The following is a 25,019-nucleotide window of genomic DNA, read 5'->3' as shown; positions in this document are numbered from 1 at the left end:
ATGGTGGTTCATTCCTGTAATCTCAACACTTTGGGAGGCCAAGGCGGGAGGATCACTTGAGCCCAGGAGCTTGAGGCTGCAGTGTGCTATGATTGCACCACTGTACTGTAGCCTGGGTGACAGAGTGAGACCCTGTCTCTTAAAAAAAAAAAGTCAAAATGGAAGATCACATGTACGTTTTTCGAGGGAAAGGGTTGGGAATGGGGAAGAATAGGGAGGGCAGAGGTTGCACACACCTGTCTTCATTACTCATCTGCAGCCATGTTTTATAAGTCTCTGCCTAAAGACCTTGGAACTTCCATTAGGTCTTTGGTGACAGTCCACTAGTTCTTCCCCAAGTAGATGAGTTTTCAGTGGAATTCACGTACCATGTGAAATCTACGTGCTGGATAATTATGACTGTGTCTGGTGAATATGAAATTATTTACAGACCAGATGTTGATAGTTTCTGACTCTGAATCACAGCATAGCTGCAAGAGGTAAATAAAAGGCAAGAGGCCAGGAGCGGTGGCTCACGCCTGTAATCCCAGCACTTTGGGAGGCCAAGGTGGGTGAATCACAAGGTCAGGAGATCGAGGCCATCGTGGCCAACATGGTGAAACCCCATCTCTACTAAAAATACAAAAATTGGCACATGTGGCGACACGTGCCTGTAATCCCAAGTATTTAGTAGGCTGAGGCAGGAGAATCGCCTGAACCCGGGAGGCGGAGGTTGCAGTGAGCCAAGATCGCGCCACTGCACTCCAGCCTGGCAACAGAGCTAGACTCCGTCTCAAAAAAAAAAAAAAAAGAAAGAAATATAGAGGATTTTATTAACTCAGCTCCGACCCTTAGCTAAGTTAGGGTTTGATGTTATTACTGGATATTTGGAGGCAGAAAGACTCCTGATTTTGCCGAATGGTTAGTACAGTTTCGGCTTAAGTCAGATGAGACCCCCCTAATATTCCATCATGTAAGGCTAATAAAGCAATTATTTCTTTTTACTTTTATTGTAGACTCATTGGGTATATGTATGGGTTTCGTATATAGCTAAATTGTACATCCTGGGGGTTTGGTGTACAGATTATTTCATCACCCAGGTAATAAGCACAGTACCCAGTAGGTGGTTTTTCTTTTCTTTTTTTTTTCTGTGAGACTCTGTCTCACTCTGTTACCCAGGCTGAAGTGCAGTAGCATGATCTCAGCTCATTGCAGCCTCTACTTCCTAGGTTCAAGCGATTCTCCCTCCTTACCCTCCTGCGTAGCTGGGATTACGGGTGCCCACCACCACGCCTGGCTAATTTTTGTATTTTTAGTGGAGACAGGGTGTCACCCTGGTGGTCAGGCTGGACTTGAACTCCTGACCTCAAGTGATCCATCCGCTTTGGCCTCCCAAAGTGCTGGGATCACAGCAGTTTGATCACAGAAGTTATTACGGTTGGCATTCTGGCACACATCTTTCTAATCTTTTTTGTTGTAACCTTTTTAGTATCATAACAACACTTCTATAAACCTTGTGTAGAAATCCTTGTTGTTGGTTCATTTCCTTGAGATACATTCAAAAAACTTATGACCATTGTTAAGGATCTTAATTCGTTGCCAAATCACAGCCAGGAAAGACTGCTAATTTCTACTCCCAGCAGCAGGGACTTCTTGTTTCAGATACCACCATGGATTAAAGAACCTCTCAATGCTCTATCCTTTTCAGATGACTGGACTCTGCCCGTTTGTTTGTTTGTTTTTGAGATGGAGTCTCACTTTGTCGCCCAGTCTGGAGTGCAGTGGCCCCATCTCCGCTCACTGCAGCCTCCACCTCCGGGTTCAAGCGATTCTCCTGTCTCAGCCTACCTAGTAGCTGGGATTACAGGCATGTGCCACCATGCACGGCTAATTTTTGTATTTTTAGTAGAGATGGGGTTTCGCCACGTTGACCAGGCTGGTCTTGAACTCCTGACCTCAAGTGATCTGCCTGCCTCACCTCCCAAAGTTCTGGGATTACAGTCATGTGCCACCAGGCCAGGCTGACCTGTTTGTGAGGGGTGGGTGGGGAGGTTTTATTTACTGAAACATACCCTCTATTCGTTGGAACCTGTTATCAAGCCTGCACCTCTGGGCGGAGGCTAGGGCAGGGAGGGCACAGTTCCTAAGGCCACGTGGCCTTTCAACTCCTCCCAGCTGGGACACTGCATCGGGAGGCAGCACGGCTTCCTGTGTCATCAAGGTGCCTGGGTCTTGGCTTAGGGCTGAGGTTGGGGCCTTGGGAAGGGTTTGGATTCCAAGTCCCTTCGCTGCAAGGATGCCCCCGAGAGCGAGGAGGGGCAAGATAAGTTTCGACTTCCTTCACTAAGGCCTTTGTCCTCCCAGGAGCTCCCAGGTTCTCTGGCGATTGGGGGGGTGGGGAGGGGTTACAACGTTCATTTGTGGTCAGTTAGATGAGAAGTGACTCTGCCAGCGTCCTTTGACATCCTCGGCTAAAAGGTGCGCCTCTTAGAGCCCCAGCCCACTTAGGCCCTCCTGCCCTGCCCTCGACCAGCGCCCCTCCCCGAGGCGTGGCACCTCGGTCGGGGGTGGGGAGAGGGAGCCGGGGGCAAAACCTGCTCCTTCCTTCTCCCATTTCCCTGGCTCCCGCCGGCCACCCTGGGACTGCTGCCACATCTGAAAGCGCCTCACCAGGCAGCGCCGAGGATTGCCGGGCGGCGCGCAGGAGTACAGGGCACGGGCCGCAGTGCCGCGTTCCCAGAGGGAGCTCTGCGCCGGGTCCTTCCCTGTGGTAGCCCCAGGACACCCCCATCCTCAACATCCCATTCTGGGACTCCTGCCCTGTTCCCAGATTCGCTCTGCCTCGAGTCTCCTGGAGCTTCCAGTGGCTTGGTCACCCCCGACTCTCGTCCATGCCTCTTAGAGCCCCTTTCCCGGCCTCACCGGGTGTCCCTTAATAGTCTTGGGACCTTAAGGAGCAAGTCAGCCCCTGCGGACCCTCGCAGTGTAAAGAAAGCTGGCTGTGCGGTGGAACTTGGAAGAGACGACGTCTAGTAGATTTGCTGAGCCCAGGAAGGGAAGCGTCCCTCTCGCTGCCGCTCCAGGTTGGACAGACACGCCAAGCTTTGAGGTACTTTGGTTCTTCATTCTCCACGGGAGGTGTCTCCACACTCGGTTGGGCTGGGGGCCGGGGCAGTGGCCCAGCTGTGACGCTCCTCTGTCCTGCACAGGGGACCTGGGTTGGCGGGAAGAGCTGGGGGTGGTTTTTCCATCAGCAACGTGGAAAGTTCATCTCCCCTGCTAGCGCTGGTTTGGAAGTGGCTTGCTGGGGTTTCGGCTGCGCAGGGGAATCCTCACTGCGCTGGGCAGGGATGCGGTGCGGGTTCTTATTCCATACATGGGTCTCAAAGGGTGTGGCTTTCAAAAACTCTCCATAAAATTCTTGAGAAAGAATAGCTTGGTGAGTTAATTTGGAAGCAGACTCGGGAATTGGAGTCGTGCCTCACTGCCTCTAGGGGCTTGATGTTGGGCTTCAGGAAAGGCCCTCTGGGCCCCAGGACAGTACAGGTGCCTAGGAAATGTTTTTTTGTTTGTTTTGAGACGGAGTCTCGCTCTGTCGCTCAGGCTGAAGTGCAGTGGCCCGATCTTGGCTCATTGCAACCTGTCTCCTGGGCTCAGGTGATTTCCTGCCTCAGCCTCTGGAGTAGGTGGGATTACAGACACGCGCACCACCACACCCAGCTAATTTTTGTATCTTTAGTAGAGGGTGTTTCACCATGTTGGCCAGGCTGGTCTCCAATTCCTGACCTCAGGTGATCTGCCCTCCTGAGGCTCCCAAAGTGCTGGGATCACAGGCGTGAGCCATGGCACTGGGCCCAAATTTTTGTTTTTGTTTTTGCTTTTTCAGATGGGGTCTCACTCTGTCACAGAGCCTGGAGTGCAACTGCACCATCTCGCTCACTGTAATCTCCACCTCCTGAGTTCAAGCGATTCTCCTGCCTCAGCCTCCCGAGTAGCTGGGATTACAGGCATGAGCCACTATGCCCAGCTAATTTTAGAGATGGGGTTTCACCATGTTGGCCAGGCTGGTCTTGAACTCCTGACCTCAGGTGATCCACCCATCTTGGCCTCCCAAAACACTAGGATTACAGGCGTGAGCCACCGCACCTGGCCTAATTTTTTTTTTTTTTTTTTTTTAGATGGAGTTTTGCTCTTGTTGCCCAGGCTGGAGTGCAATGGCACGATCTCAGCCTCTGCAACCTCTGTCTGCTGGGTTCAAGCTACTCTCCTGCCTCAGCCTCCAAGTAGCTGGGATTACAGGCACCTGCCACCATACGTGGCCTAATTTTTGTATTTTTAGTAGAGATAGGTTTTGCCTTGTTGGCCAGGCTGGTCTTGAACTCCTGGCCTCTGGTGACCACCCACCTAGGCCTCCCAAAGTGCTGGGATTACAGGCGTAAGCCACTGTGTCTGATGTTTAGCAAATGCAAATGTTGACTTTCCTTTCTCTTCCCTTTTACGCAGAGGCAAGGCAGTCAAGAATTGCATTGTGGCCGGGCGCTATGGCTCACGCCTGTAAACCCAATGCTTTGGGAGGCTGAGGCCGCGATGCCCTCATCTCTACTTTTTGAATTTCATGTGACCTGTTTGTATTATTTTTCTAAAAATTAAACATGTAATAAATATGTGCCCCCAGAAAAGAATCAAAAAAGGGAAGAATTTAAAGGGGAAGGGGATAGTCCTTCCAGGATGGAAGAGTTCACTGGACAAAGGCTTAGGAGTGTGACCCACCACAGAGCCCTGCACTGGGAGTCTGGCTGTTGGACTTAAGCCCCTGCCCTGCATCTTTCTTACTGGGTATTCATGTCTCTGAGCCCCACTGCTTCAGTTAAAACAGACAGGGATGGTTATTTCTGCCTCCGAGGGACTCAGGAGGATAACATTCAGTCATGAAGATGAAAGTGCATATCACAGGGCCTGCCTGACTGGTTCTCCCTAACTTTGCACCCTTAGCCAATTGTCCGCTGTGCTGAATGTAAGGCTCCTTATCAGAAAGCTTCCAGTGAGGAACTGGTCTTCTGGAGACTGTGCGTGGCATAGAGTGATTCAACCACCTTCTTAAGAAGACCTCTGGCTTTCCTGGAACACAGGTAACAAAAACCCTAGCTTGGGATCAGGATCCTCCCTACCCAGGGAAGGGCTGGGCTGGCCAGGACAACTGTCTTTGGGCCAGAGCAGCAGGGTCCTGCACTCTGCAGGGAGCAATCACAGGTGGGAGAGGCCCACAGCCTGGGATCAGAAGTGCCAGGAGCCTAGGAACAGGAGTCCTGGGGTCCCAGCTTTCTTGCTGTCTGTCTAAGCCTTGAGTCCTTCACCTGAAAAAATGCCATCATCGTGCCCACCTCAGTGCCCACTGAGTGAAATCATCCAGTGGACTTGAAGCACCTAGCACTTGTGATCATTGAAGTCATCAAATATGAGTTCCCTTCCTTTCTGGCACTCTGCTGGCAGGGGAGCCAACCATCCATCAGCCAGCACCGGAAAAAGTACAGTCACACATGTAAAGGAGGTGGGGGGCTACTCTCCTCATCTTCCAGGTTTTCCAGGAGTGGGTATAGGGATCCGGAAGGTAGCTTGGGAGTCAGCAGGTGACAGAGGTGTTGGGCATCCTCCACTCACTCCTGTCCCCGCATTGAGGGGGAAGGAGCAGAGATGAGATCTGCTCGCAAGTTAGACCCTGGCTTCTCTCAGTGGGCGATGTGGACAGGGGAAGGGGTCAGGCAAGGAGCAAAGGAAGCAGGAGTAAGGAGAAAACTTCCAGGCTCCTCCCTTCCAAAGTCACCCAGCCTTGAGGTCATTGCAGATGCAACAGGTGCAAACAGAAGAACCCTTTGGGACCTTGGAATGAGGGAGGCCGACTCAGTGTTCCTTCCATCCTGTGAGACATGCGTGACATTCTTAAGGTCCACTAAAGGCTCAGGGTGGTTGGAGGCCAGAGGATGGCCTGGGAGATACAGGGATTGGAAGGGTAGGTGGCGTGTCGGTGTCTCCTCTGTGGGGAGACTCCCCAGGTGGAGGGGGTTCTTCATCTCCAGATGTAGCTCAGCACAGGGACAGTAACAGTAACAGGGGCATGTGTGTAAGGAATGGCTCCCCAGGCCCTCCCCTCATAGGTGTTTGCAGCAGCATCCATCACAACAGCTCTAAGAAGTTAAATGTTGCAAATCCCGTTCTACAGAGGTAGAAACTGAGCCTCAGAGAAGTTAAGTCACTTGCCCCAGGTCTCATAACTCCCCATTGGCAGTGCTGGGATTTGGAGCCAGCTCTCTCGCCTCCATCCATCAGGAGACCCCACCAGTTCCCAGCCATTTGGAGAAATGCCCTACTCAGACTCATTCAACCTCAGCAAGCCTGGTGGTGCTGTGACATCCGCCTAAGCCCTCATCAAGCCCTTTAGCTTCACAACCCAAAAGGGTCTCTCTACAAGGTATCCTGAAGCAAAAGACAGGCTGGACAGCTCTGCTCCCACCCTGGGGAGCTTTCTATGTACGGGGCTGTCTCTCTCTGTAGGGCTCTGATCTCCTCTCCTTCCTGCTTTGCCAGATGTTGAGACATCTCCCATAGATTTGTGATCAGCGTTGCAGCTCTCCCAGCAGCCCTGGACGGTAGTGAGTCCCCTCAGCTGGCCGGGCCAGTACTCTGCTCTCACCTCTCTGCTTCTCTGGCTCCATCCCAGCTCTGCCTCAACTGGTCTCCTTGCAAACCCACAGGGCTCCAGGACACCCTCCCTCTGGAGCCCATGCTGCCTACAGCACTTAACCCCCTACCGGTGATGGCAACAGTTGCTGTTCTTTGTCCACTTTATTTACTTGCTTATTTTTAATGACAAAAGTTTTTGTTTTTTTTTTTTGTTGTTGTTGTTGTTGTTGTTTGAGACGGAGTCTCGCTCTGTCGCCCAGGCTGCGTGCAGTGGCATAATCTCAGCTCACTGCCACCTCTGCCTCCCAGGTTCACGCCATTCTCCTGCCTCAGCCTCCCAAGTGGCTGAGACTACAGGCGCCCACCCCCACGCCGGGCTAATTTTTTGTATTTTTAGTAGAGACGGGGTTTCACCGTGTTGGCCAGGATGGTCTTGATCTCCTGACCTCGTGATCCGCCCGCCTTGGCCTCCCAAAGTACTGGGATTACAGGCGTGAGCCACCGCGCCCAGCCAACAAAAGTTTTATACCTGCCTGTTAAAAAAATTATATAATGCAGAAGCACACCACTTAAAAGGTGCAATCCTCAGTTATGGGCATGACTGCACGTTCCCTTCCCGCATCTTCATTATAATAAAGCCCCAATCCCCCCAGATCCCATGAGCCAGGTACCAGAATTATCCCTCTTTTACACATGGGTAAAGTGATCAGTCACAGAGAGATTTAAGTGATCTTCATAAGCCAGATCATAGGCTAGGAAGTGGCTGACCCAGGATTCAACCTCGGCAAGCCTGGTGGTGCTCTGACATCCACCGAAGCCCCCATCAAGCCCTTTTAGCTCCACAACCTAAAAGGGTCTCTCTAAGAGGTATCCTGAAGCAAAAGACAGGAGTTCTCTTTGAAACATAGTATTTCTCTCTACAGACAGATAGCCTGTAGGTATGTAAGTAGGTGGGTTGGTAGGTAGACAGTTTGAGGATGTCTCACATTTTTCTGCAACTGGACTTCTGCTCTGAGCACAGACTATATTCTGGCTTATGTCTTGACTCCATATTCCTGGGAAAGCGCTGGACTGAGACCTTGGGAGTCTTGGAAAGTCCAATGGGTAGAGTAGTCGAATCCGAGGGCTGATCCCTGAGGGCACTGGGCAGTAATTGGGGCGTGGGATGGGCAAGACGCCCTGGTCCCTAAAGTTGCCCACTCTGCCTGAAGGCCCCCAGCCGCCGGCATGTGGCTGCCACGCTTCTCCAGCAAGACAGTGACGGTGCTCCTCCTGGCACAGACCACCTGCCTCCTGCTCTTCGTCGTCTCCCGGCCAGGGCCCTCATCCCCAGCCGGCCGCGAGGATCGTGTGCACGTGCTGGTGCTGTCCTCGTGGCGCTCGGGCTCGTCCTTCGTGGGCCAGCTCTTCAGCCAGCACCCCGACGTCTTCTACCTGATGGAGCCCGCGTGGCATGTGTGGACCACCCTGTCGCAGGGCAGCGCCGCAACGCTGCACATGGCCGTGCGCGACCTGATGCGCTCCATCTTTTTGTGTGACATGGACGTGTTTGATGCCTACATGCCACAGAGCCGAAACCTGTCCGCCTTTTTCAAGTGGGAAACGAGCCGCGCGCTATGCTCGCCGCCCGCCTGCAGCGCTTTTCCCCGAGGCACCATCAGCAAGGAGAACGTATGCAGGACACTGTGCACGCGGCAGCCCTTCAGCCTGGCCCAGGAGGCCTGCCGCTCCTACAGCCATGTGGTGGTCAAGGAGGTGCGCTTCTTCAACCTGCAGGTGCTCTACCCGCTGCTCAGCGACCCCGCGCTCAACCTGCGCATCGTGCACCTGGTGCGCGACCCGCGGGCCGTGCTGCGCTCCCGGGAGGCGGCGGGCCCGCTACTGGCACGCGACAACGGCATCGTGCTGGGCACCAACGGCAAGTGGGTGGAGGCCGACCCTCACCTGCGCCTGATTCGCGAGGTGTGCCGCAGCCACGTGCGTATCGCCGAGGCCGCCACATTCAAGCCGCCACCCTTCCTGCGCGGCCGCTACCGCCTGGTACGCTTCGAGGACCTGGCGCGGAAGCCGCTGGCAGAGATCCGCGCGCTCTACGCCTTCACCGGCCTGACCCTCACGCCACAGCTGGAGGCCTGGATCCACAACATCACCCACGGGTCGGGGATTGGCAAGCCAGGCGAGGCCTTCCAGACTTCGTCTAGGAATGCGCGCAACGTCTCCCAGGCCTGGCGCCACGAGTTGCCCCTCACTAAGATCCTGCGGGTGCAGGAGGTGTGCGCCGACGCGCTGCAGCTGCTGGGCTATCGGCCTGTGTACTCTGCGGACCAGCAGCGTGACCTCACCCTGGATCTGGTGCTGCCACGAGGCCCATACCACTTCAGCTGGACATCGCCTGACTGAGAACTCTGGGCCTTAGAGCAGGCCCCGAATTGTGGTTGCCAGGCCCAGGAGGCGACTGCATGGTGGAGAGGGAGCTGGGGCGCATGGGGAAGCAGGTCACTACTATTAACTGGGAGTTTGGGGTCCTCCCCTGAAGTAGGCAAGGACTGCACGTTTCTTTCTCTCCTGATTCTCGGTTTTCCTTTGAGTCCTCTGGAGCTGCCTTCTCATCAGGTGCACTCTTCATGGAAAGCAACTCTTGCCCCTACCTCTTCTGGGCACAGGGAGTAAGTTCTGCTAAATTAAATTAAATGTGTGCCAGGCCTGGCGCGGTGGCTCATGCCTGTAATCCCAGCATTTTGAGAGGCTGAGGCAGGTGGATCACCTGAGGTCAGGAGTTTGAGACCAGCCTGGCCAACATAGTGAAACCCCCTGTCTACTAAAAATGCAAAAATTAGTCGGGCGTGGTGGCACACTCCTGTGATCCCAGCTACTTGGGAGGCTGAGGTGAGAGAATCCCTTGGACTCCAGAGGTGGAGGTTGCAGTGAGCTGAGATCATGCCACTGCACCCCAGCTTGGGCAGCAGAGCAAGACTCTATCAAAAAAAAAGGAAATAAATTTGTTCAAAAGTCCTGCAATCTAGTGAACTGTAACCTCATTTTTTCTTTTTTTTTAATTGTGTGATTCCATTTATTTAAAGCAGAAAAACTAGTCTATGGTGATAGAGGTCAGAATAGGGGATACTTTGTAGGGAGGATTTGACTGGTATGTAACCTTATTTAATATGTAAACAAACTACAACTTGACCAGGGAGTATATTCTTGTAAGAAGAAAGGAGTGTCCTCCAGTCATAGCAGCCAGATTTCAGCCAGGGGCAGACTGCAGACTGACCAGATGTGTCCAAATTAGACAAAGTCTGAGCTGTAACCAATCAGCAATGCCACTTCCTTTTTCTGTTTATAAATGCTGCTTGCCCATTGTTGCTGGGTGGAGGTCTCTGAAACCTCTCTAATATAGATCTCTCATTTAATGGGGTGAGTTTGGCCTTTAATTCATCATCCCCAGAACAAAGACTGACCAATTGGACTCAAATGCTATTGAACTATCTTTATGGCATGGACTTTGAGTTATTTGATTTTGACTAGTTGTTAACTGAAACTCCTGAGAAGAAGTGTACTTCAGTTTCTTGGCATTGTCCACTCATAGCCATCATAATAGTCTCCCTGGTGGGGCACAGTGACTCATGCCTGTAATCCCAGCACTTTGGGAGGCCAAGGCAGGCAGATCGCTTGAGCTCAGAAGTTCGAGACCAGCCTGGCCAACATAGTGAAACCCTGTCTCTATTAAAAATACAAAAAATGGCTGTTGTGGTTGTGTATGCCTGTAATCCCAGCTATTCAGGAGGTTGAGGCAGGAGAATCTCTTGAACCCAGGAGGTGGAGGTTGCAGTGAGCCAAGATTGCGCCACTGCACTCCAGCTAGGGTGACAGAGCAAGATTCCATGTTAAATAATAATAGGCCAGGCACAATGGCTCAAGCCTGTAATCCCAGCACTTTAGAAGGCCGAGGTGGGTGGATCACTTGAGGTCAGGAGTTCAAGACCAGTCTAGCCAACATGGCAAAACCCTGTCTCTACTAAAATACAAAAATTAGCCAGTGTGGTTGTGCATGCCTGTAATCCCAGCTACTCAAGAGGTTGAGGCAGGAGAATCGCTTGAACCCAGGAGGTGGAGATTGCAGTGAGCCAAGATTGCACCACTGCACTCCAGCCTGGGTAACAGAGCGAGACTCCCTGTCAAAAATAATAATAAAATAATAATAATAATAATAGTCTCTCTGATGTGTTGCCTCCCCTGGGAAGTCTTACGTACTCCTATGCAGCCATTCTTTATACATCAACTGGTCTGTTTGGGTTAGAATAACAAAAACATGAAGAAAGCATAAAGAATCATCCAACTAAGGTGAAACTGTGAAGTCAATACTGAAACAAAACAAGTCCATTATGATGGTGACAGAAAATGGAGTCAGGGCCCAAGTTTTTGGTCAATCTCTCGAAATTGAGAGGCTGACCAAAAGGCAGAAATGTTTAAATTCAATTAAATTTGGCCCAAATTTCCCAGCACTTTGGGAGGCCGAGGTGGGCGGATCATGAGGTCAGGAGATCGAGACCATCTTGGCCAACATGGTGGAACTCCATCTCTACTAAAATACAAAAAATTAGCCGGGCATGGTGGCACATGCCTATAATCCCAGCTACTCTGGAGGCTGAGGGAGAGGAATCGCTAGAACCCGGGAGGTGGAGGTTGCAGTGAGCTGAGATTGTGCACTGCACTCCAGCCTGGTGACAGAGCAAGACTACGTCTCAAAAAAAAAAAAAGAATTTGGCCCAAAGCTGCTGCCATACCTGTTGAACTTCAAGCTAACTTAATATTTAAGTAAACTGCCTCCCAACTGAGACTATATTCTTGTAACAAATAGCTGAATCTCAGCAAGTCACAGCAGCTGTGCTTTAACCAGTCACAGGCTGCCAACTGATCAGACCAAGTCTGTATAAGGCAAATGCTGAGCTGTACCCCCATCAGACTGTTTCTCTGTGTTACTTCCAAAAAATTTGGCCTGCCAGTGTTGCTGGGTGGAGCACTTTGAACCTTTACTGGTTCAGGGTGCTGCCCGATTCATAAATTTTCTTTGCTCAAATAAAGTCTGCTTAATTTAATTTGTCTAATGTTTTTCTATTAACAGTTCAGATGACTTGGTCTCTACCCAAACTCTTTCTTTCCCCTAGACTCTCCTCTCTTGGAATGCATCCTGAAGCAGCTGAAAAGGGGTGCCCCAGGCCTAGCTGGGAGCAAAATCTGGTGATATTGCTTCTGAACATCCCACATGTGCCACACACATGCACCACACACACACACACACACACTCACAGGCACACACAGCCTGGACTCTGTTCCCCTTATGCCCCTGGCACCACACTCCATCAAAGCCATTGACCTTTATATCCCCCTGTGTCTTCAGTGAGAAAGAGGTATATCAGGCCAGACATGGTGGCTCACGTCTATAATTATGAATTACCCGGTCTCTGGTATTCTGTTACAGCAGCACAAAATAGGCTCCTTAACAAAAAGATTCACAGACAAGAAGTTCGTTTGTTTGTTTTGAGATAGTGTGTTGCTTTGTGGCCCAGGCTGGAGTGCAGTGGTTCCGTCTCGGCTCACTGCAACCCCCACCTCCCTGACTGAAGCGATTCGCCCATCTTAACCTCCCAAGTAGCTGGGACTACAGGCACATCACTATGCCAGGCTACTTTTTGTATTTTGGGGGGCTACATGTGTTTCAGTATGTAGCCCAGGCTGATCTGTAACTCCTGTGCTCAGCCTTCCGAAGTGCTGGGATTACAGGTGTGAGCCACTGTGCTTGCCCAAGAACAGTTCATTCATACATGCAGCATACATCACACAGGACAAACCTAAATGAAAAGTAACAACACAGTGCCTCAGAACACTGCCTTACACAGCATCTTCCAAAAGACACAATAAATTTGTAGAGAAATAACAGGAAAAAGAAAGTTTTAGGCCTCCAAAGGTGAGAAACTGTGCATAGGTAAATATCTGAGAGGAAGCTGATGCAGCAGTATTTGTCTGCGGTGCCTCTGGTACTGCTGCTGGCTGGCCAAAGTTAAGGGTTGTCTCCATTGAAGGAGAGTTTTTATCGTGCCTTGAGGCAGAAAGGGGAGGGAAACCTGACCTTTTCCTGTATTTTCTGCTTCTTAATTGCCTTCAGCTGAAAATCATTTTTATGTGAAAGAGGCATAATATGGGCTGACGCCTCTGCTTTCCTCCACCTGAAGAGAACTTGCATGCTGCTCCTTTGCTTTGGACCTCCACCTCCGCCACAGAGAAAGCCCAGGCCAGCCTGCTGGACAAGCAGGTACCGTGAGAAGGAGAGTTCAGGTGTCCCAATCCAGGCCATCCTAAACCAGCCAGCCCCTCACGAGCCCCAGCTGATCAGCACGCAGCCACTTCTGCTATCTTCAACTGGCCAAAGCGAGTCCAAGGTTCACCCAGATTCAGAGGTGGGGAAACTGAGTCCAACGCTTGAGAAGAGTAGCTATAGAGACATATGAGCGAGACCAGCTGAGCCCAGCACTGCCGGCCAAGTCGAAGACTTTAGGACCAGCCACACATGCTCGGTGGCCACACGTGGCCAGTGCTCCATATTGGACAATGCCAGTCAGACTCCTCATTCTCATTGCATTTGTATACCCTTCTGGCCGTGAGATCTTTCTATATCCGCATCTGACTAAGATGCTCTACTAGAGAACAGCATCTACTTCATATTTCCATCCTTTGGAAACCCAAAGAGCCAGCAGAAGTTTTGACTTTGCAATTGATCCTTCTCATTCAAATTTCTAGCATCTATCTGACTGTGTAAGATGGAAGAGAGACTTACAAGGGTTCTCATTACCTATCCCAGAGTATGTGCTCAGGGCTCTTGGCACTTCTCCTCTTGTTTACACATGGTTCAGATCATGTTGGCCACTTCTTAACATTAGTTTCTCATGGCTTGATTCCTAGGATGCCTTATTCCTCCCATTTTAAGAGGGCACCCAGTTGAGTGATTCAATGAGTCAGGCCCAGTATCAGGCCCCAGGGACACAGTAAGGGACAGAGTACACATAGCCCTTGCCCTTGTCCGGAGTGCAGACACCAAACAAATAGTCAAACAGATTAAACATGCAATTATAGGTTTTAATTATGCCCTAAGAAAAAACAAAGCCAGGGGCAGTGACACAACTGTAATCCCAGCACTTCAGGAGGCTGAGACAGGGGGATCGCTTGAGGACATGAGTTCAAGACCAGCCAGGCAAATGAATCTTGTGGGATACCGCTGTCAGGCTGGGCTCTGAGCCTGCATCAAAGCAGGCCCCATGTCTACAAAACATTTTTAAAAATTGGCCAAGCATGGTGGTACACATCTGTAGTCCTAGCTACTTGGGAGGCTGAGGCGGGGTGGGGGGGTTGCTTGAGCCCAGAAGTTGGAGGCTGCTGTGAGCTACAGTGAGCTATGATTCATCCCACTCCACTCCAACCTGTGCGACACAGCAAGACACATCTCTAATTAAAAAAAAAAGGAAAGAAAAAAAAAAAGATGATACAAAATAAGCCGAGCGTGGCGGCACATGCCTGTAATCCCAGCTACTCGGGAGGCTGAGGCAGGAGAATCGCTTGAACCTGGGAGGCGGAGGTTGCCATGGGCTGAGATCGTGCCATTGCCCTCCAGCCTGGGCAACAAGAGTGAAACTCCATCTCAAAAAAAAAAAAAAAAAAAAAAAAAAAGAGGCGGGTGCAGTGGCTCACGCCTGTAATCCCAGGACTTTGGTAGGCCATGGCAGGTGGATCACTTGAGGCCAGGGGTTTGAGACCAACCTGGCTAACATGGCAAAACCTCAGCTCTACTAAAAATATAAAAAAATTAACCAGGCGTGGTAGTGCACACCTGTAATCCCAGCTACTTGGGAGACTGAGGCAGGAGAATCACATGAACCTGGGAGGTGGAAGTTGCGGTGAGCCGAGACCATGACGTTGCACTCCAGCCTGGTCGACAGAGGGAGACTGCCTCAAAAAAAAAAAAAAAAAAAAAAGAAGCGGCCGGGCGCGGTGGCTCACACCTGTAATCCCAGCACTTTGGGAGGCCGGGGCGGGTGGATCACGAGGTCAGGAGTTCCAGACCAGCCTGGCCAACATGGTGAAACCCCATCTCTACCAAAAATACAAAAATTAGCCGGGCGTGGTGGTGCGCGCCTGTAATCCCAGCTACTTGGGAGACTGAGGCAGGAGAATCACATGAACCTGGGAGGCAGAGGTTGCAGTGAGCCTAGTTGGTGTCATTGCACTCCAGCCTGGGCAATAGAGTGAGACTCTGTCTCAAAAAAAAAAAAAAAATAAGCAAATATGAAGACTATATAATCTTGAAGAGGACACAATCTTTTGAACAAGACACAAAATCCACAAACTGTAAAGAAAGAATTTACTTTCAAAATATAATAAATAGGACAAAACTTTTTGGAATTTGCTTGTGGCAATGTGGTGATCTGATCTCACAGGTATATACATCTAATTTTATACTTTACATATAAATATTTTATATAAATTATGTCTCAATACTTTTTTTTACAGAATCATTGGGGGAAAATACCATAAAGTAGGCTAAAAAACAGATGACAAGCTAGCAGAAACCATTTGCCGTAAAAATAAGAGCAAAATCAAGAGGAAGCAGAAAGTCAACAGAAAAATGAGCAAAGGCCTTTAACAAAGAAAAAAGAAGGCCGGGCCGGGTGCAGTGGCTCACGCCTGTAATCCCAGCACTTTGGGAGGCTAAGGTGGGTGGATCACCTGAAGTTAGGAGTTTGAGACCAGCCTGGCCAACATGGCAAAACCCCGTCTCTACTAAAAATACAAAAATTAGCTGGGTGTAGTGGCACACGCTTGTGTAGCCCCAGCTACTTCAGAAGCTGAGGCAAGAGAATTGCTTGAACCTGGGAGGCAGAGGTTGCAATGAACCGATATTGCTCCACTGCACTCCAGCCTGGATGACAGAGCAAGACTCAGTCTCAAAATAATAATAATAATAATAATAATGCTAATAAAAAGGAGAAAAAGGAAGGCCGTTGATTAATAAGCCTGAAAAGATGCTTAGCTGCCCAGGGAATTAAAGAAATGCAGGTTAAAACATCGTCAAGTAACATTTTTAACTCATCAGCTACGCGGAAGTGAAAATGATAGATTTAGCCATGTATAGTTGGTGGTAGCACCCACCAGCACGCCCGGCTAATTTTTGTATTTTTAGTAGAGACAGGGTTTCACCATGTTGGTCAGGCTGGTCTCAAATTCCTAACCTCAGGTAATCCACCCGCCTTGGCCTCCCAAAGTGCTGGGATTACAGGCATGAACCACTGGGCCTGGCCTTTTTAATATTTTTTGGACAGTCTTGCTCTGTTGCCCAGGCTGGAGTGCAGTGGCACAATTTCGGCTCACTGCAACCTCCACCTCCCTGGTTCAAACGATTCTCCTGCCTCAGCCTCCCAAGCAGCTGGGATTACAGGCACCCAGCACCATGTCCAGGTAATTTTTATGTTTTTATTTTATTTATTGATTTTTAATTTTATTTTTTGAGACAGACTTTCGCTCTTGTTGCCTAGGCTGGAATGCAATGGCACGATCTTGGCTCATACAACCTCTGCCTCCCAGGTTCAAGCGATTCTACTGCCTCAGCCTCTTGAGTAGATGGGATTACAGACATTCCCCACCATGCCCAGCTAATTTTGTATTTTTAGTAGAGATGGCGTTTCTCCATGATGGGTTAGGTTGGACTTGAATTCCCGACCTCCGGTGATCCGCCCGTCTTGGCCTCCCAAAGTGCTGGGATTACAGGCGTGAGCCCCTGTGCCTGGCTAATTTTTGTATTTTGAGTAGAGACAGGGTTTCTCGATGTTGGCCAGAACCATGTGGATGTTGAACTCCTGACCTCAGGCGATCCACACGCCTCGGCCTCTCAAAGTACTGGGATTACAGGCCTGAGCCGCCGCGCCTGGCCCACATTTGCTTTTAATACTTTAGTAGTTTACTCTTTTACATTTGGATCTATAGTTGCATGGAATTAATATTCCTGACCAGTGTGAGGTGGGGCTGGTTTTTGTTTTGTTTTTGTTTTTTGTTTTTTGTTTTTTGTCTTTTGAGACAGAGACTTGCTCTGTTGCCAGGCTGGAGTGCAGTGGTGATCCTAGCTCACCGCAACCTCCGACTCCCTGGTTCAAGCGATTCTCCTGCCTCAGCCTCTTGAGTAGCTAGGATTACAGGCACACGCCACCACGCGCAGCGAATTTTTGTATTTTTAGTAGAGACAGGGTTTCACCACGTTGGCCAGAATGGTGTCGATCTCCTGACTTCATGATCTGCCTGCCTCAGCCTCCCAAAGTGCTGGGATTACAGGTGTGAGCCACTGCGCCCAGCTCCAGGACTGGTTATCTTTATATTTTCAGGTAGCCAGTTCTCCCCACGCCCTCTACTGAAAGATCTCATGCATCACATTTTCTCCCTTGGGGGTAAGACCAGAGAACCTGGCCTGTCCTGCAAGTCTTGTGTTATTCTGATCCCAGTCTTCATGAACTCCACTCATTCATTCAACACACATTATGGGTTGAGCACCAACCAGGCACCAGGCTGTTGGACGAGCTGGAGATAGCGCAGGACCAAGAAAGACAAAAAGCAGAAACCCCTGCCCTGTAGGAACTTGCGTTCTGATGGTGGGAGACAGCCAATGAATGAGAAGTTGATAAATGGCTCAATTATTTAGCATATTAGAAAGTGCCAAAGATTAAAGTGGAGAGGGATCAAGGGATTAGGAATGTATGTGTGTGTAGGGGTGTGAGTTGTTAATTTTTTTTTTTTAAGACACAGTTTCACTCTGTCGCCCAGGCTAGAGTGCACTGGCATGATCTTGTCTCACTGCGATGTCTGCCTCCCGGGTTCAAGGGATCCTCCTGCCTCAGCCCCGCCGAGTAGCTGGGATTACAGGCGTTTGCCACCATGTCTGGCTAATTTTTATATTTTTAGTAGAGATGGGGTTTCACCATGTTGGCCAGGGTGGTCTTGAACTCCTGACTTCAGGCAATCCGCCTGCCTCGGCCTCCCAGAGTTCTGGGATTACAGGCATGAGCCATTGTGCCCCGCCTTTTTTTTTTTTTTTTTTTTTTTTTTTTTGAGACTGAGTCTGGCCCTATTGCCCAGGCTGGAGTGCAGTGGTGCAATTTTGGCTGACTGCAAACTCTGCCTCCCAGATTCAAGTGATTCTCCTGCCTCAGCCTCCTGAGTAGCTGGGATTACAGGCGCCTGCCACCACCTGGCTGATTTTTTTGTATTTCAATACCAGGTTGGTCTCAAACTCCTGACCTCAAGTGATCCGCCTGCCTTGGCCTCCCAAAGTACTGGGATTACAGGAGTGAGCCACCACGCCTGGCCTTTTTTTTTTTTTTTGAGACAGTGTCTCACTCTGTCACCCAGGTTGAAATGCAGTGGAGTACAATGGCATGATCTCAGCTCACTGCAACCTCCACCTCCTGGGTTCAAGTAATTTGCAACCTCCACCTCCCAGGTTCAAGTAATTCTCCTGCCTCAGTCTCCCAAGTAGCTGGGATTACAGGTGCGTGCCACCAGGCTCAGCTAATTTTTTTGTATTTTTAGTAGAGACAGGGTTTCACCATGTTGGCCATGGCTGGTCTTGAACTCCTGACCTCAAATGATCCACCCGCCTCAGCCTCCCAAAGTGCTGGGATTACAGGTATGAGCTACTGCGCCCAGCGGTTTCTTCCACTTCTAATAGACTCTGCTAGTCTAGGAAATGTACCAAAAAGATAGCATGGTTAAAGGTCAGTATTTCATGACCTTTTTTATACTTCCTATTTTTATTTTAGATAGGTTTCTTGGTTGATACAAAACGTCAATTGCAGTGGTAGGGAACCGGCATGAGGAAGCTTCCTAAACAGAGGCTTCACGAGAGAACACTCATAGGCCAGGCATGGTGGCTCATGCCTGTAATCCCAGCATTTTGAAGAAGCCCAAGGTGGGTGGATCACCTGAGGCCAGGAGTTCAAGACCAGCCTGGCCAACATGGTGAAATCCCACTCTACTAAAAATACAAAAATTAGCCGGATGTGGTGGCAGGTGCCTGTATTCCCAGCTACTTGGGAGGCTGAGGCAGGAGAATCGCTTGAACCCAGGAGGCCAAGGTTGCAGTGAGCCAAGAATGCACCACTGCACTCCAGCCTGGGTGACAAAGCAAGACTCTGTCTCAAAAAAAAAAAAAAAAAGAGAGAAAGAGAGAACGCTAATAAACAACCTTACTAAGGTTCTTGAATTAAAAGGAAAATATTGTGTACTGTGTACATAAGCATCTTGAATTTAAAATAATTAAGGTTTCGAAAAATCATTTCCCCTGCAAATATTGAAGGTGTTGGTGCATGGCCTTCCAGCCTCCCTCACTTGGCTGCTGATCCATCTGATTCTCATTTCTTTACAGCACAATTGTGGAAAAAAGCTGTCAGCTGGAATCATTTTGCCACATGCCAAAAAGTCATACAGAATCTGAAGTGCTGGAAAATATTTGTAAATCACTGATCTTTTCATTACAACTAACATGACAAAATGTTTCCACTTCATTGACTTGCTAAGTACCTGAGCCATCTAAAAGGCCTGTCTTGTTTTTACTCCTAAAAGAAAGAATAAAACAGATTTGAAAGTTGCATTTAAAAGAATGAAGTGGCCAGATGCAGTGGCTGATGCCTGTAATCCCAGCACTTTGGGAGGCCAAGGCAGGCTGATCACCTGAGGTCAGGAGTTTGAGACCAGCCTGGCCAACATAGTGAAACCCTGTCTCTACTAAAAATACAAAAATTAGCTGGGAGTGGTGGCGGCTGTCTGTAATCCCAGCTACTTGGGAGGCTGAGGCAGGAGAATTGCTTGAACCCAGGAGGCAGAGGTTGCAGTGAGCCTAGATCAAGCCACTGCACTCCAGCCTGGGCAACCGAGCAAGACTCTGTCTCAAAAAAAAAGATAGTGGAGAACCGAGATGACTGTTACTGATGTTAATGGTTTTTGTTTATGGTTATGGTTTTGTTAATGGTTTGTTTTTTGAGACAGAGTTTCACTCTGTTGCCCAGGCTGGAATGCAGTGGCACAATCTCGGCTCATTGCAACTTCTGCCTCCAGGGTTCAAGCAATTCTCAGCCTCCCAAGTAGCTGGGATTTCAGGGATGCGTCACCACGCCTGGCTAATTTTTTTTGTATTTAGTAGAGACAGGGTTTCACCATGTTGGTCAGGCTGGTCTTGAACTCCTGACCTCAAATGATCCACTTGCCTCAGCCTCCCAAAGTGCTGGGATTACAGGTGTGAGCCACCACGCCCAGCCCTGTTTTTAATATTTAAAATGACACTTCAGATACTCCAACTAACCTAAACAGAAACTTTAGTAGGCTATTGGCCATTTTTTTTTAAAGTTTTTAAAAGATATGTTTTATATACCATGAAATTCATTTAACTGTACAATTCAATGATTTTAATATAATATATTTTCACAGTTGTGCAGTCATCAGATGAGATCTCAGCATAGCGTCAACCTCCTGACCTGAAGCAAATGTTTTGTGTTAACCTCCCTAAGCTGGGATTACAGGCATAAACCACAGCTACTGGTCAATCACCATTTCAAAGTCAGTTCTTTATTGTTGGTTGCAACATTTCTCAAGGATGTAGTAAGTTTTTTTTCCCCTCCTTCATTCTCCTAGGCACATGAGGAGCACTTGGTTCTCTCCAGCTCTGTTTCATCTGTATTTTCAATGATTCTTTCTTGGTCTGTTGTCGTTATTTTTCCTTAAATGTCCACTAGTTAGACAATTTTGATTTTCCCCTTATTCTTTGCTTTCCTCTTTTTTTATTTTGTATTTGCCTTTAAAGTTTATTTCCTCAATTTCCTTTCCTTTCTTTTTCTTTTTTTGTTTAGAGACAGTCTCACTCCCTTGCCGAGGCTGAAGTGCAGTGGCACGATCATGGCTCGCTGCAGCTTTGAACTCCTGGACTTAAGTGATCCTCCCGCCTAAGCCTCCTAAGTAACTTGGACTACAGGCCTGCACCATCACAGCTATCTAATCTTTAAATTCTTTTTTTTGTAGAGACAAGGTCACGCTATGTTGCCCAGGCTGGTCTTGAACTCCTGCCTCAAGTGATCCTCATGCATTGGCCTCCCAAAGTGCTCAATTTTCTTTTTTCTTTTACAGATAAGGTCTCACTCTGTCACCTAAGCTGGAGTGAAGTAGCATGACCATAGCTCACTGGCACCACAACCTCCTAGGTTCAATCAATCCTCCCACTTAAGCCTCCCAAGCAGCTACAACTACAGGGGTCCACCATCCCACCTGGCTAATTTTTATTTTATTTTATTTTATTTATTTTTATTTGTTTGAGACAGAGTCTTGCTCCATCACCCAAGCTGGAGTACAGTGGTGCGATCTCTGCTCACTGCAACCTCCACCTCCCAGGTTCAAGCAATTCTCCTGCCTCAGCCTCCCAAGTAGCTGGGATAACAGGTGCCCACCACCACACCCAGCTAATTTTTGTATTTTTAGTAGACACGGGGTTTCACCATGTTGGCCAGGCTGTTCTTGAACTCCTGACCTCAAGTGATCCACCCACCTCGGCCTCCCAAAGTGCTGGGATCATAGGCGTGAGCCACCACGCTGGCTCCAACCTGGCTCCAATCTGGCTAATTAAAAAAAAAAAATTGCCAGGCGAGGTGGCTCACACCTGTAATCCCAGCACTTTGGGAGGCTGAGGCAGGCAGATCACCAGAGGTCAGGAGTTCAAGACAAGCCTAACCAACATGGGGAAACACCTAAATATACTAAAAAATACAAAATTAGCCGGGCGTGGTGGCAGATACCTGTAATCCCAGCTACTCAGGAGGGTAAGGCAGGACGCAGAGGTTGTGGTGAGCCGAGATCTCATCATTGCACCCCAGCCTGGGCAGCAGAGCGAAACTCCATCTCAAAAAAAAAAAAATTTTTTTTTGTAGAGGCAGTGTCTCCCTATCTTACCTAGGCTGGTGTCAAACTCCTGGCCTCAAGCCATCCTCCCACCTTGGCCTCTCAATGTGCTTAGACTACAGGGCGTGGGCTACCGCACCAAGCCCAACTTTATTTTCTAACTCATTTATCACATTGTAAAATTGGAAGTCATATTTTTAATTTCTAATAACTCATTATTGTTATCTGTTCAATTTTTAAGGCATCATGCTTTGTTTCTATAAATACAATATCTTCTTGAGTATGCTAATTGAAACACATTATTTATCTTTGTTTCTTAAATTTTCTGTTTCTTTCTTTTTTTTTTTTTTTTGAGATGAAGTTTCGCTCCTGTTGCCCCAGGCTGGAGTGCAATGGCACAATCTTGGCTCACCGCAACCTCTGCCTCCCGGGTTCAAGCGATTCTCTTGCCTCAGCCTCCCGAGTAGCTGGGATTACAGGCATGTGCCACCACACCTGGCTAATTTTGTATTTTTAGTAGAGACAGGGTTTCTCCATGTTGGTCAGGCTGGTCTCAATCTCCTGACCTCAGGTGATTTGACCGCCTCGGTCTTCCAAAGTGCTGGGATTACAGGTGTGAGCCACCGCGTCCGGACAAAATTTTCTGTTTCTTCCAGGTTCAGCTGAAATATTTGGTCAGCCTGTTCTACCTGTGGGAGGGGCAGGGGATGGGGGAGGAGAGAAGGGGCTGGCAGAGCTGCTGTGCTCCACCTAGACCCTGGGTAGATCCCTCCGTGTACAGCCTCCCTTCTTCTCCACTCCACCAAGCCCTGAGGGTGCCTCCTCCATCGCAGCTTCCTTCTGGGTTATGGCTTCTTTCTCCAAAAGGTGGTCTAAAGGTTAACCACTAGGCTGTGGAAACAATAGTTTATTTTTCCTTTTTTTTTTTTTTTTTTGAAACTGAGTCTCGCTCTGTCCCCCAGGCTAGAATGCAGTGATTTGATCTCAGCTCACTGCAACCTCCACCTCCAGGGTTCAAGTGATTCTGCTGCCTCAGCCTCCCAAGTAGCTGGGATTACAGGCATGCACCACCACACCTGGCTTATTTTTGTATTTTTAGTAGAGACGGGGTTTCATCATATTGGCCAGGCTGGTCTCAAACTTCTCACCTCAGGTGATCCGCCTGCCTCGGGCGGATCCCAAAGTTCTGGGATTACAGGCGAGAGCCACTGCACCCAGGCAGCAATACCTAGTTTCAAATCCCCTCTTAGCCAGTTATTAATTTTGTGACTTCAGCCAAATTATTTTATCTCTGTTAAATAGAAATTTCACCTGTGAAATTAGAATAAAAATAATAACTTCACTCAGTGCTTTGGATTCATAACATAATCCATAGCTAGCATTTGGTTTGGTGACACACAGAAAACGTTCAATTAATACTTACTATTATTCATCACAAGCCTCTTCATGTCCTGGAACTCTGTGAAAATCGCTTAGTGGCCATGGTCTGAATGTGTTCCCCAAAACCCTTGTGTTGAAACTTAACAGCAATGTGATAGAGAGGAAGGGCCTCGGGGGATGATTAAATAAGGAGGGCAGAGCCCCTGTGTATGGGATTAGGAGCCTTATAAAAGGGTTTGATGAAAGGCCGGGTGCGGTGGCTCACGCCTGTAATCCCAGCACTTCAGGAGGCTGGGGTGGGTGGATCACAAGGTCAGGAGTTCCAGGCCAACCTGGCCAACATGGTGAAACCCCATCTCTACCAAAAATACAAAAATTAGCTGGGCGTGGTGGCAGGTGCCTGTACTCTCAGCTACTCAGGAGGCTGAGGCGGGAGAATCACTTGAACCCAGGAGGTGGAGGTTGCAGTGAGCCGGGAACGTGCCACGGCACTCTAGCCTGGGTGAGAGAGTGAGACTCTGTCTCAAAAAAAAAAAAAAAAGTGGGGGGCTTGAGAGAATGGGTTCACTTTCTTCCTCCATGTGAGGACCCATAGGTAGTGCCAGCACTGAGGCACAGGCCCTCCCCAGATACGCAACCTACAGGCGCCTATATCGTGGACCTCCCAGCCTCCAGAACCATGAGATAGTAAATTTCTGTTCTTTATAAATTACCCAGTTTACTTAAAAAAAATTTTTTTTTGAGACAGGGTTTCCCTCTCTTGCCCAGGCTGGAGTTAAGGAGCACCATCTCTGCTCACTGCAGTCTCCGCCTCCCAGGCTCAAGCAATCATTCTACCTTAGCCTCCCGAATAACTGGGATTGCAGGCATATGCCTCCACGCCTGGCTAATTTTTCTATTTTTTGTAGAGACGGGATCTTGCTATATCGCCCAGGCTAGTATCAAAATCCTGGGCTCCAGCGATCCTCCTGCCCCGGCCTCCTAAAGTGCTGGGATTGCAGGCTTGAGCCACCATACCTGACCTTGCTTATTCCTTTTTACAATTTCTCTGCCTACATTTTAACAGGATCTCTGAAGGGAGGTGAGTCAAAAGTGTGATCCAGTTTTGTTGTATTGAATAGAAGGTCTTTAAATTTTTATTGTATTTAAAACTAGGTAGCAGCCGGGCAAGGTGGCTCAGGCTTGTAATCTCAGCGCTTTGAGAAGCTCAGGCAGGGAGGATTGTTTGAGGCACGAGTTCGAGATCAGCTTGGGGTAACACAGTGAGACCCCGTTCTTTCTTTAATTTCTTTTCTTTCCTTTTAATCAGATTGAGTTTTGCTCTATTGCCCAGGCTGGAGTGCAATGGTGCCACCTTGGCTGACTGCAACCTCCGCCTCCCGGGTTCAAGCGATTCTCCTGCCTCAGCCTCCTGAGTAGCTGGGACTACAGGCGCGCACCACCACGCCCAGCTAATTTTTGTATTTTTGGTAGAGAGGAGATTTCGCCATGTAGGCCAGGCTAGTCTCGAACTCCTGACCTCAAGTGATACACCCACTTCGGCCTCCCAAAGTGCTGGGATTACAGGCGTGAGCCACTGCGCCCAGCTGAGACCTCATTCTTACACACACACACACACACACACACACACACACACGAGAGAGAGAGGGAGAGAGAGAGAGAGAGAGAGAATTAGAGAATTAGCCGGTCATGGTGGTGCATGCCTGTAATTCCAGCTACTCAGGACGCTGAGGAATGAGAATTGCTTGAGGCAGAGGCTGCAGTGAGCCAAGATCGTGCCACTGCACTCCAGCCTGGGCGACAGAGCTAGACCCTGTCTCAAAACAACAACAAAAAACAACTACTTTGCACTGCACAGAGACTATATATCCACAGGCCAACCTCCCTCCCATTCCGGTCCCACACCAGCCTTTTAATAGGATTTTTACAAGGCCCGGCGTGGTGGCTCACGCCTGTAATCTCAGCAATTTGGGAGGCCGAGGTGGGCGTATCACAAGGTCAGGAGATCG

General features: G+C 49.1%; 1 protein-coding gene across 2 annotated transcripts; it reads left to right on the top strand.

Moving 5' to 3' along the window:
• The first annotated feature begins 900 nt into the window (after positions 1-900).
• LOC129493409 (carbohydrate sulfotransferase 5) lies at positions 901-10,811 on the top strand. 2 transcript variants are annotated; one of them, XM_055299589.2, is made up of 4 exons: positions 901-3,088; positions 4,972-5,108; positions 6,562-6,626; positions 7,869-10,811. In XM_055299589.2, the coding sequence occupies exon 4, from the start codon at positions 7,885-7,887 to the stop codon at positions 9,055-9,057; it is 1,173 nt and encodes a 390-aa protein (XP_055155564.1). In that variant the 5' UTR covers positions 901-3,088; positions 4,972-5,108; positions 6,562-6,626; positions 7,869-7,884; the 3' UTR covers positions 9,058-10,811. The 2 variants fall into 2 exon arrangements, with proteins under 2 accessions (XP_055155564.1, XP_055155565.1); XM_055299590.2 differs by lacking the exon at positions 6,562-6,626.
• The last annotated feature ends 14,208 nt before the right edge of the window (positions 10,812-25,019 follow it).

Source organism: Symphalangus syndactylus, chromosome 11 (assembly GCF_028878055.3).
Source record: "Symphalangus syndactylus isolate Jambi chromosome 11, NHGRI_mSymSyn1-v2.1_pri, whole genome shotgun sequence".
Lineage (NCBI taxonomy): Eukaryota > Metazoa > Chordata > Mammalia > Primates > Hylobatidae > Symphalangus > Symphalangus syndactylus.
Note: the sequence above shows the minus strand (reverse complement) of the source record. Positions and strands in the feature narration are given on the sequence as shown.

Excerpts from the sequence above, each read along its gene's own strand:
- LOC129493409 (XM_055299590.2), top strand. The coding sequence starts at position 7,885 with ATGTGGCTGCCACGCTTCTCCAGCAAGACAGTGACGGTGCTCCTCCTG.